General features: G+C 37.5%; 2 protein-coding genes across 3 annotated transcripts in view; both read right to left on the reverse strand.

Annotated features, from left to right (window-relative positions):
* The window catches only part of LOC118269048 (uncharacterized), a 28,316-nt gene that overhangs the window by 4,072 nt on the left and 5,775 nt on the right, over nt 1–18,469 (reverse strand). For both annotated transcript variants that reach the window (XM_035583924.2, XM_050698767.1), the window contains exons 6-13: nt 12,658–12,860; nt 11,737–11,925; nt 11,229–11,371; nt 10,624–10,775; nt 9,436–9,617; nt 8,809–8,984; nt 8,045–8,454; nt 4,496–4,685 (exon numbers count right to left, since the gene is read on the reverse strand). In XM_035583924.2, the coding sequence (XP_035439817.2) occupies nt 4,496–4,685; nt 8,045–8,454; nt 8,809–8,984; nt 9,436–9,617; nt 10,624–10,775; nt 11,229–11,371; nt 11,737–11,925; nt 12,658–12,860 (1,645 nt within the window). The remainder of the gene's footprint in view (nt 1–4,495; nt 4,686–8,044; nt 8,455–8,808; nt 8,985–9,435; nt 9,618–10,623; nt 10,776–11,228; nt 11,372–11,736; nt 11,926–12,657; nt 12,861–18,469) is intronic.
* On the reverse strand, nt 13,842–15,110 carry LOC118263849 (uncharacterized protein C01G6.5-like). Its single transcript, XM_035576044.2, has 2 exons — nt 15,028–15,110; nt 13,842–14,723 (listed from the first exon to the last, which is right to left on the reverse strand). Exon 2 carries the CDS (start codon nt 14,633–14,635, stop codon nt 13,994–13,996), a length of 642 nt encoding a protein of 213 aa, XP_035431937.2. The 5' UTR covers nt 14,636–14,723; nt 15,028–15,110; the 3' UTR covers nt 13,842–13,993.

Genomic DNA, 18,469 nt, shown 5'->3' on the forward strand with positions numbered 1-18,469 from the left:
CAATGGACATTGGTTTACAGGGACATTAATAGAAAATTCGCTAAATGGTACAAATAGAGGTTTTTTTATTATTTTGATACCTATTCTGCGGAATAGGTATATTTATATGTACATAATATTTGGAAATAGAATATACTCCATACTACACAAAAATAAAGATACTAGTTTTAATTTTTATGTTTTTCAACTTACACACGTAACTATTTGACGAGGAACTCGACTAGTTTCAACATCAACTAGAGGCTCATATTCACGAGAAGCATTCCGTGACACAAGACGCGATGACTGTCGCGCTGCTACTACTCTCTGACTCTGGTTTTATAACCAGCGTCATTATAGCAACGAGCTTCCATAATCATTATAAGCATTCTAGAAAATACTACGTACACATTCCTTAATAATTGAATACCTATATATTTCTATTATATACCCAACAGATCTAAGCGAACCCTTCAAAATACGTTATTATATTTCTAACAACACAAGGAAAGTCGCAGGGTATCGCTAGTAACCATTAAAGTTTGCTGAAGCACAACTTTTAACGATGCTTGGTTAAAATCGGCCGGCGTAACTGCTAACAGCGATCTCAGTTATTGGTAGGCGACGCCCGGCGTCCATTTTATTTCATTACAAATTGAATTAGCAGTTTCAAACTATCGCGGCCATTAGTAGTTACGATGTTATTATACTGAATCAGTTTTTGTGATGTGATATTAGAGGGGATTTTGAGTTAGTAGAGTTGTTATGATTGTGGAATGGAGCAATGGCATTTTGTGTAGTAATTAGGCTAGAATTATAAATCGCCTTTCTTTGAGGGGGAAAATCATCCAATGACTTCTCTCGCCTTGGGCTAGTCGAGAGGGAGTGTCAGACTCTTACTGACTAAAAGTCACCCCGTACCCCTACTCCTGCTTTTCGAGCCGCAGCCAAATCGCTACTAGAGTCTAGAATTATTAATGGAAGAGTTGACATTAATTTTGTATCACGATATTCGGATGATTGATACGAATACTCAAATAAATACAATAGTACGAATATCCAAATAAATATTTTACTTCACATACCATTTAATAATACGGCAAAATGTGTACCATCGTTTAAATAATATTTATCAAGGCATTAACAATACAATATATTGCTCGGTACCCATTATATTTCGTGAACCGGTAATAATTCGGTATGTGGCTCATATCTACGTATTACGTATGACAAATAACAATGAGCTCATGTCGGTACAAAAGGATATAATAGCTATCTCAATGCCACAGATTCGATTTTAGTTTCAGAATACAATTAAAAAATTTACATAATTTTAACGAGACATCATTTTGGGTAATATTGGGTAAATAATTAATTATGGAGGGGAAGGAGAACCTCAAAAGGCACCTAACTTTAGGGAAGAGAAACTAGGAGGTGCGGTATTCTTATATCGCTTAACCACCCCGAACCATCCATGACTCTATTAATATTACCTACTCTAATTGAGCTGTTAGGATACTCTTAAGACCACGCTCGACACAAGCAGCACTAGATATTTTTAGGCTTTAGAATATCATGATTGTATAGTGATCATGGTACCACGAATACTACTGAGTCACTACAACTTGAACAAATATTGTTAGGTATAAATCAAATCAACCGGGGCATCTAACATTGAGGAATCCGGGACACAGTTCTAGTATGGTCCATAATACACATTAATGCTAAATGCTTTCCATGATTATATTACATATAGCTTTTGCCCGCGACTTCGTTCGCGTGGAATCGTGACTTCCGGCAAATTTTTGGGTTTAACCACATAGTTCCCGATCTCGCGGGCCAAAAATGAGATGTGGAAGATATTCCAGGGAACTCTTCAAAAATCAACATAATGAGCTCTGCGTTTGAATTTAATAGATGTATACTCACTTAGGGCATTGAAAAAATAGTTTAAAAACGGACTTAAACTAACTTAAAACTAAAGAAAGCTACGAATTACGAATTTATAACAATTAAAAAAGAAACTATATTACAACCTATCCTCTATGCTATAATAACCAAGCTTAAACTAAATAATTTAAAAGAAACGACTTAAATCTAATCTAATTAATTTATAAATTAGACTTACAATTTTATTAAAAAAACTAACTACAGTAACTACTAATAATCGATATCAAACTAAACCTACGTTAAATAGTTTAACCAAAAAACCAGGAAAACCCAACAAATAAACTTATTAATTGACAAATACAACGAAACCAATTTAGAATATACGAAACAGCAGGACCACTACAGACAAATAATCATACGACTGATAATACACTTTTTCTACGATAGTACCGAAGCGCTCGGCCGATACCCAACCAAATGAATGTAACGAAACCATAGCGCGATCTATTTCGATCCCAACGCCATCTATCGAGGATAAAGACAACTTGGATTATTTATTTATACTCCGTTCGGGCATTTTCTTTGTACTAAAAGTTTAATTATATTGATATTATTTTTTTCATACCTTTTTACTATTTATTTATTTTTTTTCGATGAATTAAAACAATAACATGAACCGAAGTCGTGTAACGATCGACATAGAATTATCTATACTCCGTTAGAGCATTTTCTTTGTACTAAATGTTTTATTATATTGATATTATTTTTTTCATACCTTTTTACTATTTATTTACTTTTTTCGATGAATTAAAACAATAACATGAACCGAAGTCGTGTAACGATCGACATAGAATTATTTATAAATAATTTATTTCTTATTTTTATTTTTTGATTTTTGAAATAAAAATATATCTATGTCCTTTCTAAGGTTCTAAACTATATCTGTACCAAATTTCAACCAAATCCGTCAAATAGTTGCGGAGATTAATGGTATAAGCATAGAATGTTCGACGTGATTCTTTAATTTGACATAACTTTTTTATTTATGAACCGATTGACATGAAACAAACACTAAATGTAAATTTAAGCATCCCACAATATATTCGTGAAAACCGCATCCAACTCGGATCAGCCGTTTCTGAGATTAGCGCGCACAGACGAACAGACAAACAGACAAACAGACAAACAGACAAACAGACAAACAGACAAAAAAAAAGTTAATTACATTTTTGGGTTCGACATCGACATAACAATAACCCCTGCTATTTTTTTTATTTTTATTTTCAATGTACAGACAGCACTTTTCTACGATTTTATTATATGTATAGATAAATGTGGAATGTGGCCGGCATTGACAATAGCCTCCGGGCCACTGATGGCAATGTTTCATTGTGTACCACAAATTAAAAATTACGTTGTAAAATTCATGTAGACACACATTTGTTATGTGCGTAATAGCTTATATTGGTAATGTGGTAAAGCCTTACTGCTGCACTCATGATTACTTAAACTATTTTATAGTAACGATTTTGTTTCGAAAACAATTATTACTTATTGGGTTAAGTAATGATTGAATAACTCTGAGTACGGAAATTAATTTTAAAATGCTTCTTTAGTTTCGTTAATTATTTCCGAAATTATATATTTTTACGTATCACATAGTATGATATCACATAGGATACCCGTTAATATCAACATAAATATCTATGAATAATGAAAGATGATACAGACAGAGTAATTAATAACCAAACAAACAAAATCTCCACTACCCAAAACAACAATTAACAACAGCTAACAAATGAACGTTGGACACTACAAATTACAATTTCAACTCTAAAAACAATTTAATGAATGAATGTCAGAGAACATCCATGAAAGTTTATTGGGGGCGAGGTGGCGACACATGTCGATAGACTGCCGGTTCCAACTTGCCCGGTAACTAGGTGATATTGATGACATCCAGCTCCCACTTACTTAGTACATAAATGTAAGTTGTTCAATAAAGATTTTCAGCATGGCATTTATTAGCTTAGTATGTAAGTGCTCAATGTAACTCTAAGGGTGCTTTTCTACCAGATATGTGATAAGTATGCTACTTTGTTGTGTATGCGTTTTGTTTTCACCAATGATATTCTAGCTTAGCTCTTAACTTTGCACTGCGATGCATCTTTCCATATAAAAATCATAGCTTAACTGAGTCCGTTTCCACCTGTGTTGAATATGTCTACCAATGAATATGATTGGTGGAAACCAAACGCATACACAACTACGTAGTATAGCACATCTCTAGTGGAAAAGCACGCTAAGGCGGGTATTATAGTTCATTTAACAAAGGATGTGATTATATTGAACAGATCGTACATCCCTTTCCAACTACGCTTGAGCTGGGATCTCCGCTTGAGTATCGTTCTATGATACTGGCCTTAGTTTTCGCGGGTTATGTTAAGACTAGCTTCAAACTTGTCTTCGTACTAATTCCAGGGTGATAGATAACCCTTGAAATTCTTAGAGCATCCTTGGCCCTTGGTTAATCATTCACAGCTCTAGCATTACAAAAATCTCCTCTTAAGAAAGAACAGTCGCCTAATGTTAGACTATTATTATCAAAGAACTTTGTCCAACTCACCGCCTATCTCCCACGAGAGCAGTAGCGAAGGCACCCAGTACACATCGCTTGGCGAGTCGTAGCTTAGCCTCGGCCTTATCACGCCTGCTCAATGTGAGGGTACGGGCAGAACTGTGTTCCCTCCGCGACGGTAACTTGATGGGGTAGGATATCGCCATGCCCTCGCCAGTTGGGAATACTAGGCGAAAATCTGGAACAAACATTGATAAATTAATTATTATATAATTATTGTCTTACTCACGTAATTGTTTGACGAGGAACTAGACCAGTTTCAAGCCATGCTAGAGGTATGGCATGGAATGCTGCTCATATTCATGAGCAGTATTCCGCAACACAGGCTTGAAACTAGTCGAGTTCCTCGTCAAACAGTTACGTGAGTAAGACAATAACATAATAATTAATTTAGTATGTCTCACGAAAGTTACAATAAAACAATTGATAAAAAGTATTGTAATCTTATAATTCAATATGTTTTGTTCATTAGATGAAGCTCCTTCTCACATGAAGAAGACTACTCCTATTGTAGTGAGCAACGAACATAACTGTCCAAATGTTATAAAATTCATTTGGAACAATCCAACTATCCCAATTTAATCTATTTGTCGCACTAACAAACATGAAAGAGCAACGTTATTACATCATCAAATGTAGAACGAAACAAACAAATTGCAACAACAGAATACACTCACACAGAACAAATGACAAATTATTTCAGTCGGTACTGGTACTGCATGAAATCCGACACAAGTTATTACAGACGAATTACATAACGTTACCTTTGTGAATACGATGGAACTAGAATAACTATTCACTGCTATAGTCGTACTGTTCATTGTACATCTCTGTTTAACTGCTGTATACGAGTAGGAAGTCTTAACGACTTGTCGAGTTATACTGACGTGTAATTACTCTGTTCTTGAATAGAGACACTGGATTGTTGGTAAAATGTTGTTAAGTGTGGTTATGGACATGGAAGAATAGATTTGATTCCGTTAAGTAAAGTAGAAATCGATATAAATGACCACAGAAAAGAGAACTGTTTTTCTTTTCTGTGTAAATTACTGTGGGCTCATTAATCACAAGTCGTCACAATTCTTTAATAGATATTGAATTTTATTGCAAACTAAAAAAGTTCAAGTTAAAAGTATCCCAGTTGAACGTCAGGGATAACTTGATATCCTGGTAGCATACATTTTAATAGTTTACGTACGAACAATAGAAACGCCAAATAGAGCCAGTATTTACATGCATTCATTTTCTACTGTTCGCGTGCATTCGTTATCCCTCACTTTACATTTTTATTCCGAAAAAATATGTAGTTTATACCTCTCTATTTCCTTTTAAATTAGCACGATTCTAACATACACACAGACTTTTATTTTATGTAGTTTGTATTTAAACAAGAATATTCTTTTCCATGTTATTTTAAAAGAGAAGCAACGAGCCTGTACTCTGTATTGATCGCAATGCTATACACTTGATTTATGTCAGGCTTCTAGCATGCTGCTGTGAAATATTGCTATTTTCATCGTGCAATAAGGATTAGTTTTAAAACCATGTTGCAGCCATAATTGGCTCCCTAAATGGAAAAGCGTATCATAAGGTGTTAAGTATGTAAAAGATTATCATATCAGTAGTTGTTTATGAATACGAAGAGCTATTGGAGAAGATTATATACAGCTGTAGAAGGTGCATAATGAGGATGTGGAATATAAAAGTAGAGTGAACTAGGATTCTACATCCAGTTCTACAAGTCCCTTCTAGTTGTGGCAATGTTTTGACCAGAATGATGAAGGGAACTGCCTCCGACAAAGGTATTAGCGATAACAGAGATTGGGAACAACTCGCGGGAACAGATTCCACGCCATTTCCACAACTTAGGCGGGATTTGCAACTCGCCACAGTTTCAAACTTTACGAAGATGTACGTAGCTGGAAGTGTGGGTTATACAACATTTAGCATTCATTAACATGTGTACGAATTTAAACAAATACGTCTAACTTTCTGATCAAATACCTAAATTAGATTACAAACGACATCCATATCAAGACGTCAATATATCCATAGCTTATATCATTTTCATTATTTCTGAATAATTTAATATCAAACCATATTGAAACGACAAAATGTAACTTCTACCTACTTACAATCAAAACATTCTTCCCTAACTTATCACAATTCGACGCTCAAAACTGGAAACACAGCTTTCCCACAAAAAACCAAATTCAGTTGTAGCCACATCTAGTCTACCTAAATCTATTCAAAACCGCCCACTACCAGCATTAACTCCCACCCAGTATACATTGAGCCCTCCCGTCCTATCACACGTAGAGGGACAAATATCAGAAAACAGTGGTCATATTAAAAATGCTAACGTATTCGGTTGCAAGCGAAACGATCTTGAAATTTTGATCCAGTGGATTGTAATATAAAATAGTGGCTCCTGTTATTGCTGTGTACGTTTTAAATGGAATTATTTAGTATTCCAACTTTAGTTTCACCATACCGTTTAGTTAGAGTATCGGATTTTCACATCAGAGTATGTTTTATGCACGTTGAGTAGTTAAAGTGTCCTTATTTCAGTTTTAGTGGAAAAATAAAGAAAATAATAAGTGATGTGGTGATCTTCGCAGACTTTACTACGTTAATCAAGGAGTTTAAAGTTCTGTTTGGATTTTTTAAACGATTTTATTTAGTTTTAACTCTTTTGTTTAGTTCTTTAGTTCTTTAGTTGCAGAATTTCTTTTCCTTCCTGACGGCAGATCGATCTAATTTCTTGATACACATTAAAACTGTTTACCATAAAACGTATGTTTTATGTAAGTTTTACTTGTTTATTTATGACCAGAACCTATAATATAATGTATGTTTTCGTAATTTACATCATATATATTTCTGTACATATGAAATTAACATTATAACCCCCAAACAGAAAATTCACAAGACTTCCAACGTTAATAAATCTCTACGGGGTACAAAAAGCATGATGTTTATTATTATTCCATACATCCATACACTTGAATAACAAACACGAACAAAACACAACAAATCTAAAATAATGCACGTGAAATTCGAGCCATTCGTGGTTACAACAACACAGCGGTGGTAGTACTATTATCCCTTGAATTTAGGCAAATGTGAGCGCCTGCAGTAAATTCACCGCAACAGTTTAGAGCGGGCTTAAACCCAAGAGCTTTGTAAATTAACAATCAAACTGACGGTAATGTTTATATATACATGTATACGGGAGCAATGACCTGTAGCTGTGTAACTGTGATCATAGTGTTTAGAGCCACATCTATTATTCACGTGGAAGCCTAGGGGTCACTGTATTTTGTTATAAACTACGGTTTTGACAACGTTGAGTGGGTAGATTTAAACGAGAGTTTATTTTAATAATTTAAGTACTTTTAAGCATTATCTTATTGAAGATTAAAAAGTCCTCAAAATTATGGACTCGTTGACTTAATTATAACTTTCATATATAATATCATAAAACCAAATAGACAATAATTACACAAATGGCGAAATGAAGATAAAAAAACTTACCGATATGCCGAAATCTGTCCACAAAGTCCACCATAGCTTTAGCCCATGCAAACTTCTTGGCAGCATCGAGCAACCCCATGCACGGCTCCAAAGACCCATCATGAACACCCATACAATACTCCTTTAGACCTTCAAACTCCTGCACACATTTCTTCCCATCAAAGTCTTCTAAAAACCATGAATTTTCTATAGAAGTGGAGAAAAGACCATCTAGATACGGTCTTAGAACTGGTCCAAGGTATTTCTTGTCGTCTTTGGCCCCCTTATAAAGCCAGTTTAGAATGTTCTTCATGACTACCAAAGGGTCTTTTAGGTCTTCTCGCCGTAGTTCAGGGTCTCTCCGCACGGCGTCTATCAGACAAGCTGATGAAGCGTCGTAGTAATCCTTTAGCTTGTTCCATTTTTTTGACCTGTTGACAAAGAAATTTAAGTCACAGACGTAATGAAGTCCTAAGTATAGTTATACAGTCGTTGGAGAAAATTTTATAATTAAAAAGAGACCAGGCAGAGCGTGCTCCTTTTTAAAAGGCCGGCAACGCACCTGTGATTCCTCTGGTGTTGTGATCAGGACGGGTGTCCAAGGGCGGCGCTGATCGCTTACCATCAGGTGACCCGTCTGCTCGTTTGCCCTATTCCATAAAAAAGGCAGCAACGTTCTCTGACAAACCTTATCTCTTTAAACTGCAATCTTCAACCACGTGCCAGCGTGGAGATTATGACAAGATATAGAGAACATCCGTAGTCCAGCAATGCTTGTTACTCACCTATAAACGGACAGATCCCTATCGAATTCCCCAACACTCTTGGAGTGGAAGTTGTTCAGGTAGAGGTCTCGAGCCTGGTCCAGCATGATGGCCAGCACGTGGATCAGGTCCTCGATGGGCTCCTGGTTCAATGACGTCACTTGGATCAGGTTCGCTTTGAACGTGCTGTGGTTTTCCTGATAATAGTAACGTTTGATAAGCAATCTAGAATTTCTAGAGAAGAAATGTAGTCTTTTCAAATGAACTGGTAGGACTTCAAAAATATAGTCTCACTCGAGCTAGCATATCGTATATGCTAGCTCGAGTGGAGACTATATTTTCATATCGTATAGAATTGTTCGATTTGTATAATACACCAGATGGAAATATGACCAAACCTGAGCTTCCAAAAGGGTAACTTTGAGGCCTGAATGAACTAGTTACTTATTACCAATAACCTCGCTGGCAAAATTAGGCTCTACCTCTGTGGATGGCTCCTTCAGTAGTTATACGTTAGAGTAAGCAAATAATAAAATGGATAAGTACGGGAAGAACATTGATGGTTTGTGGAACTTGCTACACCTTACACGACCACTCTACTAAGCATTTAAACATAAAGAAGAACAAATAACATTCACTCATACTCACACAAGCCACCATACTCTTGCACTTGAGCAGTTCGCTGGCCACCCTCCACAGGTACCGCAGTTGTCGCTTGGAGTAGGATGGAGTGGTCCCGGCAGAAGCCTTGGCTTCTCTGTTCAGACTCTCCCACCGATTCAGTAGTGCTGTCTCCAAGCAGTCTGATGGTGATGGTGGAATGTCTTCTCCTGGACAATTTAGTCAAATCATTTATTCCTATTAAACCATAAAAATACTACTGAAACGTTAACAAATAAAGAAGTAAATAATAGTCTGTCAGTCTATCCGTCAGTGAAGCTAGGTGCTAATTCCAAAACCTCAATCAATACTGGTAAATGGAAGTTTTGAATGCCCAATCCATTATTTTATTGCACCATCATTTTTGGGAGCCTTCTTCCCGAGTTTACTACATGGTGCACGATGCATCTGTGGTAACGCCTCTGGCATTACAATTATACTTCAGTTACGGTATACGTAGCTTTGTGTCTCAATGAATAACTTTAACGGGGATTAAATGAATTAGTACAAAAACGTATAACAATAAAGATACAGATCATACTACACCAGAAAATATACTCCCAATATTGTGTGTTGCGATTGTGGGAGTCATATTCATGTTCATACATACATATATTCGACTTGCTCCCAGCTTACGATTGTTGGAAACTGTACCTAAGTATCTACTTCCAAGAGCCGCGAAAACTTCTTGGCTCCGTTAAAACAACTTTGTTATTTTTCACTTAGGTATCAAATCAAAGCCTACTTTCACAAAGTTATTTTTTCTTTGTCGAAGTAAGATCACGCTAAAGTGTTTTGGTAATCAGACCTTTGTTTGTTTCATAATAATATTTTCTTCAAATCCAACCATAAAGCCTATCTAACAGTTTTCTGTACTACACACGTAGCACTCGTGATTATGAGCCCCGGTGTGGTTTGAAATTAGACGAGCATCCTCGAAAAGGCAACCTGTGTTTTGGCAATCAGACCTTTGTTTGTTTCATAATAATATTTTCTTCAAATCTGACCATGAAACCTATCTAACAGTTTTCTGTGTCATACACATTTTTGATTGTCATACACTTGTAATTATAAGCCCTGGTGTGGTTTGAAACTAGACGAACTCCCTCGAAAAGGCTGCAAGAAGAGTTGTAAATATTAATTTACTTCTATGTCTTTTTTTAATAGAATCATTACCTGCTACGTGATGTAGTTGTTGCAGACAACTCTTGACACAGGCAGCATCGAACTGCCAGTCGGCATCCCTCGCCCCGCGCCGCACCACCGACCCCCGCTCCACTGGGTACACGTACCCTGCTATACCTCCACGCTCACACAGGGAGTATAATCTGTAGGTACAATGAGAAAGTAATCAGTATAAGGTTGGACAAGACGAGAGATGTCACATTAGCAAAATAGGTAGTTGACTTTTCTTGATTGTTATATCTCCTTGATCTAGTAGCACTAAGTATTTGTAGATCATATGAAGTTAAATAGTCTAGGTTACACAAGAACAAACTCATTCCTTCTACTCAGAGGTCCACCTAATGTGAATTAGGTACCTAACGGGTTCCGGCTCAAAGCAGGAAAAGGAACAGGGTGGTTTTTAACCAGTAAGAGTCTGATACTCTCTCTCTCTCTCTCTCTCTCTCTCTACCCTCACCCAAAGCTAGATGCCATTGGATTATTCCCCTCCCCCTCTCAAATTTCCTGATCCTAAAAAATCGAAGTGTAACAAAAGATACAGCCAAAGTGTTTCTTTGTCAATATATACTTATATACATATGAAGGAGTATACTGACTCGTCCAGCAGTAGCAGCAGATGGTGCGCGGCGTGCAGCGCGGGCAGGCAGCGCGCCGCCGCCGCGGGGTACGCGCCGCAACGGTCCACGCGACGACGGACCGCGCACATCGCTGCGTATCTACTTAGCACGCGGAGAGTACCCTGTGGGACACACGAAGAAAGTAACGAAAATAGCTAAAAACTATTTTAATGATGGTCAATAATTCGTTATCTGATCTAAACTGATCGAAATTGTTTCGTAATGTAAAATCATGTCTTTCAGTCCCCAACGTTACATTTACTTTTCCACTTTTTACCAGATGTTATGAGTCCCAAGTAATAGGACCAGTCTATTGTCCCAAGCTGAGCTCAATTTCAGATCCTTTTCCTGTTCTCATCAGGAGAAGACTACATGGGAGAATTTTTTACTCAGCATTTTCCTACCTATGTATTACAAAAATCTTCCAATTCACATTCACACCTACAATAAGATATCAAATTCTTTTACGTCTTAAGTAACAAGTGACCTGGTAAGCTCCCTCCCTCATCTTATCAAGCAGGACATTGAGTGCCCCGGCGACCCTGGCGGCGGCGGCCAGCTGCGAGCAGTGCGCGTCCAGCGCGGCCTCCAGCGCCGGCTGCCACAGCTGCCACGTCGCGCTGCGCTCCCCGCACACCAGGGATGATGGGGGACCTACTGCCGCCGCGTAGTAACCCTGGGGAGACAGTAGAGGAGATGGAAATAAATATTATACCCTTTTTTTTGTGGGGGGAAAATCATCCAATGACTTCTCCCACCTTGGGCGAGGCGAGAGGGAGTGTCAGACTCTTACTGACTAAAAACCACCCCGTTCCTTCTCCTGCTTTTCGAGCCGGAGCCCCGGTAAACCCGCTAGGTAGTCCGCAGCTCCGGATCAGGCATCAGCCCTACTGGGCCCCATCTGTCCATTGACTTAATATTACCTACCGATAACGTTATTATAACATTCGTGAGACATACTAAATCACCGCGTCGAGTGTCGCGGAATGCCGCTCATGAATATGAGCCTCTAGCATGGCTTGAAACTCGTCGAGTTCCTTGTCAAACAGTTACGTGAGTGAACCGAAAACATTAATGTGGTGATTAAGAATGAAATTTCTCCTAAAGTCGATGTCTTCAACGATAAAAAATATTCACAGTTATAAAAAACTGTATCACCATCTGAAATCAGCCATAGATGACAAAAATATACCAAATACTCTGTCATTTATTTTATTTAAAGCAGTTCAAAAGCTAAGGTAACACCATCTATATAAAAAAAAAACCTTTAACTAAAAACCAAAAAATAACTATCATTGTACTGCCCTGGGCCTGTTTCTACCCACTGCTAGTTTAGAAGTCAGTGCCGAATTGAGAACCTCCTCCTTTTTGGGAAGTCGGTTAAAAATAGTTCGTTTTCTAAACTCACCCCCTGAGCACTAGTATAATGCAGTAACGCCATGGGATGTATGAGCGGCACCCGGTTGGTATACGCCGCGGCGTTGCAGCCCTGCACCCTGGCTCCCAACATCAGCTTGGCTTCTGCCTCCCCAGCGCCGACCCGCACCATCACCCACGCAGCTCCCTCTACTATGGCCAGGCGACGATCATTGTTTGATAGTAGAGTTGTTCCTGGGAGAGAAAATAATACTTTGATTGGTAATTTTATCAGCAATATTGTCTGGGAAGGTGCAATTTTTCAAACTGTTTTTTTTTAAGCATTATTGTTACATAATATTGGGCCTCCGGTAATCGGTGAAACACAACATATGCGTTGTTTCTTCGATTTGATTTTTTGCTAAGCCTTAGTATCATTCCGGTCAAGCCCGCCCATTCGTACCGAAGCATCGCTCTACCGCACATAAATTCCCTTGCCGTCAATCAATTCATCAATAAAGGCGCTCTCTAAAAATAATAATATATTTTCGCGTCTACTTTAAAAGAGTTGCCAAATAACATTTGGAAATAAATTAAACAACTGCGAATACTTTATAACAAGCTGATTATGCCTGGTCACTGAATAAGTTGTCGATCTCCTGGGAAATCACAGCCACGGCACAGCGTGTATTAAGCCGAATATGTACTAATAATATCAACGAATTCACCTGGAGTTATAACTCCATTCGCCCAGGGGAGGTGATGAGTTAGACATTTCGGCGGTAGTTATACTATCGAAATGTGGATATCTATAATTTTAAACTATTTGGATTCATTAATAATATTTAGTTATATTCAAAAGAAGCCATTTCCTTGTCAAATTTCGAAGAGAATTTTGGTTTATTAGTGGTCTGATGCCGTAACTTATGATAATGTAAGTTTCAAATGTGATTGCACTAGCCTATTTTACTCAATAGAGGTCAAAGTCAAATCATTTATTCCAATTAAACCATATACTTAGGTACTTTTGAAACGTCAACAAAGAAATAAATAATAGTCTGTCAGTCTGTCCGTCAGTGAAGCTAGGTGCTCTTTGCACAATGACCTAAAATACCTAATAACATAAAGTATGTGTAATATCCCAACGCAAAGATGAACTAACAACGCAAGAACACCTAGGGTAAACTCGTTAGAGATGGCCATAGTTTTATTTAAACATAATAAAAAAAGAAAAAGTGTTGCTTCAATCAGTCTTTTATTCTTATCATAATTAACAGTAATTAGTCTTGTAAAAATCAACGACAAATATTTTTTTATAATTCAAAAACATATTAAAAAGCTATTTCTAAAAAAAAATAGAATTGGCCAACTCTCCCGGGGCTTCAGGGTTAGTTGGCCGTAGCTATACGGGATAGATGGCCAGTACTTGACTTTCCTTTTCCCTTTCCCTTTCCCTGAAATTCGGCTTGTTTAGCTTCTTTTTTCTTCTTCTGTCCGCATTTGGAACACATATCATCAAACTCGGTACAGTTTTCATGTACCCACCTGTCACAAATAAGACACTGGAGCCACTCTTCCACAAGACGAGTCTTATAATAATTTTCTCCGCATCCAGCGCAGTTATCTGCTTCGTTTTCTTTATCTTCTTCGTCAGATGTATCACACAATACTGGTTCACTGAGATCAGAACTGCTTTCGCTCATACGCCTTACAGCTTTCCGTTTTCTATTCTTATTTGTATCAGTCTTCTTATCTTTGGGCTTAATCATTTTTTTTTCTTGTTTTACTTTACGCCTCTGCTCTTTCAAAGTCTTTTCGTTTTCTTTATCCTTTCTTAATGCTATATGCTCCTCTGAAGTCAAAACTTTGCCAACCTGTTTGCTACGTTTACGAACTTCCATTATTTTTTGAGGAATAGGAGATATGTCTTTTAAAATTCTTTTTGTCATTGTTAGTCTTGTATCTTCTTTCGAGTGTTTTACGAGGTATGCCGTAGATAATTGCTGCTCTATACACCGACATTTCTCCATTTTTTAGGGAATTTATAGCAGCTTTTAGTGAATCTTCACTCCAACAACCACGAGTGGCTATGGCTTTTCTCTGATACTTATTTGGCATCTGTAACAAAACATAAAACGCATTAATAATACTTCAAATAACAAAAAATAATATGGCTATCTCAACCTGAATGTATGTGGCCATCTCTCCTTTTTGTGCGGGTGAGATGGCCATATCAATTTTTTGATTTAGTTAAACATTAGCAGGCGCCATTTTGAGGTTAGAATAGACGTTAACATTTGATAAACATAATAAACTAAGCAAACATTTAAAAAATGCAATAAAATGTAGTACTACATGATAATATATGACCACACTATACTATTTTTGCAATACCCTGTAAAATAAAAGTTTATTTACTTACTTTTTAACATAAATACGCGCAGCAGCGTCGTCGCACTCTGTTCCCGAGCGTGGCTTGAGGCGTGCTGACGGCATTGTAGCGCCATCTAGTTATGCATGCCAAAAATAATTCGATTGGCCATCTCTCCCGTATGGCCATCTCTAACGAGTTTACCCTATATACATAAGTATAGTAACTTGGTTTTATTTTTAAAACTCCAAATGTTTAAGTATGATGAAGCACAGCTCTTATTACACTTTTCAAGTTTCATTTATTCAACGCGCGCTTGCTCTAATTTATTAAGAAATCTCTCCATATTTCATACTCACTCCCTGGGCGCTCTGCAGATGTATTATAATGTTAACTGCACTTGATGTGAGAATATTACTAATTAAATTAATGTAGGGGAAATCATCATCTTTCGTGGATTTGTTTAAGTTACGTATATCGTAGCATTCCGCTTTTTATCCCATGTAAACCATAGTGTTTTTGTAAATTATCTTTTGCCAGTAATTGTCCGTGTTATGCTGTGGTGGTACGGAGGTTTAAGACGTCCGCTCCTCATGCATGAGGATGCCGGGTCGAATAAAAAAAAAATATAAGTTTGAAATCGCCAACCCGCATTGAGCGTGGTGATTAATGCTCAAACCTTCTCTGTGTGTGAAGACGCTTTGATCAACAGTAGCCACTTATGGGCTGTTGATGTATGATGTTACAGTAATTGTTCTATAAGATGTACCTACTAAATTAGACAATTTGTTATTTTACTGTCTAGGATCTGAGTTATAGTAAGGCTAACGTCGTAATAGTCTTCAGACTTCCCAAAGAGCTATTTGCCCTCCACTATCATATCTAATAAAATAGATATACATAAAACTAAAAATGTTTAAAATACCTACAATCTTTTTCTTAATATAAACATGTGAACTATTACATCTATCTATACATAGTTTTCGGGAACGAGAACAACATTACAAAGTTGTAACCGCCGGGACGCGAACTGCGGCCAACTGTCAAACTGAATAAATAGTTGCCGAGCAATCCGCGTGCATGTGCTGTTTTGAATGAGAGGAAAATAACCGAACAAAATGTGGAACTTTGAAACGAGAGATTTGTACTTACTTTGGAGATGCTTTGGAATATAGACAGTTACTTGGAAATACGTTCAAAGTAAAATTATTTGGACTGGCAATAATATGATTTTTAAGCACTCCACATTAGGGTTTTCTCCTGTGTCGTGGGTGCATTTACAAACAAACACATTCATGGACACATGACAGACCCAGACCCGAAAAACAAATTTATGTATCACAAGAGTTGCTCTGTGCGAGAATTGAACCCGCTACACGTTGCGCGGCAGGCGATTGCCCAAACACCGCGCCAACCGTGCAGTCTAAAAATCGACTAAAACGTTTAATTCTAGAACTACAAAAAATAGAGAACAGTTGTGAAATCGAAATATGATTTTAATAAAACTTTAATTTTAAGTTGTAATTAAATATACCTACCTACCACTTCAAAGCAGGAATGAAGTAATTTACATACGATATCAAAACCGAAGCACACAACAATACAATACATAGTAGACGTCATACATATCACACACACACACACACACATGCACACAACACTCATATCCAGCGTTTGGCGCAGAAAACTTTGTAAAGTTTTAATTAAAGGAAATTTTCCCCGAGACTGTGAGATGACGTCACAGTTTGGTGTCATGGCGCTTGATGTTTTACTAGCGTTGCGCGTTGGCTGTAAACTGTAACTCCAGTATATTGCGTGGTTACGAGTACTGGTCGCTCTGAGATTTGTAGAGCATTTTAAAATACTTTAACTAGGATTGTAGGTATCTATACTGCTAGGGATGTGCCGTAACAGGCGTTGCATCATAGGGGATTTGAAGCAAGTCTAATTAGAAGACTCGGTGCCCCTTATCGGAGCTGAAGGTGGTCACCGGGGTGGTTTTAGTGAGGTTAAAATCACACACTCCCTAGTCTGTCTCCCCAAAAAGTTAGGCGCCTTTTTTACATAATATTACAAGCAAATAATTTATGGAGTTACATTAATAAGTGTTGAGCATTATCGCCCTACTATGCTATGGTTTTCTTCTTTGTGGTTCTCAACTTTTAAGATAAACATTACTAGGTATACCTATGTGAGAAAATGTTACCTACCTATCTTCGTTAATTCGTTGTTAAAACTACTCTTTGCCTGTTTTATATCATCTTAATAATGTTATATAACATTAGGGTTCATATAGCACTGTCCTTGGAGGTAACTCAAGTAAAATCGCTTTAACTATCTTTTTTTAACATTGCCCCTCGCTAGGTGTTTCTCCAATGTCATGGGTGCGTTTACAAATATACAAGTTCACGTGCACATCACACTCAAACTCGAAACAACAATTTGTGAATTACACAAAGAGTTACCCCCGGCTTTAATCGAACCCGCTACCCGTTGTACGACACCTAGTTTCCTAGCCATCGTGTCAATTCAACATCAAAAATATAAAATCAAAAATATAAAATCAAAAACAATTCCTCCTCAATATCGCAGTAGTTACAACTTCAATGGAGTTTGTCTGCACATTCCTCGAACCGATACGAGCCGATACGAACCGATAACGGGATTCCTAGCGCGCCATCTGCCGGCGATCTCCTTGAACTTACGTAAGGTGTAAAGTAGATTGTATAAGAAAAGCACTGACCTACATTTTATATTAAAACCTTCTACTCGAAGCGTGAAATGCGGTTTTGAATTCATATTACGTTGGAGATCTTTCTGCATTAATCTGGTTCTGATTTTGTTCAAGAATGCCCTTTGCGTTTCAATTAACACTTTAAACGCCATAGGGTGACAGTGTCCGGCGCCGGCAGAGGGTTCAACAGATTTTTGTTGGCAATTAAAGTCTTAAACGACCATGCACGAAATGTGATTTAATATTCTGTCTTGTAACTAAAGTCGAAATTCCCTATTGTTTCTATCCTACTTAAATCTACCCTATTTAAAATCACGCTTAATCACCATCCCAAGTAGACCAATCACCTGATTGTAAGCGCTAGCGACGCTACCCAAAGGATACTAGCACCTTAAGAGGAATTACAAATGCGTTACCCGGCTTTAAAAGATGTTAAAGCAAGCTACTCAGTTATCTGCCATATCCATAGCTAATGACATCTAGCAACATTGATCCGAGTGGTCAGTGGTTAGTCTGTAGACATTCCAGTCGGAGATAACATGACATTCCGACCGCACTGACCATGTTCCAATAACATGGCGTCAGCAGAGTCGTTACATTTTTAGGTTGGATTGTTAAACTTGTGTAGATAAACTATTTCATGCCAAGGCAAGATTTAGCCATGAGAGTATTCGTCGTCGAGTATTTTTTTATTATTATTTTTCTTATTATTCTGTTAACCGGAGTTGAAACAAAATTAAATTCTAAGCTGCCGTTCTT

The sequence above is a fragment of the Spodoptera frugiperda genome, chromosome 2, assembly GCF_023101765.2.
Source record: "Spodoptera frugiperda isolate SF20-4 chromosome 2, AGI-APGP_CSIRO_Sfru_2.0, whole genome shotgun sequence".
Lineage (NCBI taxonomy): Eukaryota > Metazoa > Arthropoda > Insecta > Lepidoptera > Noctuidae > Spodoptera > Spodoptera frugiperda.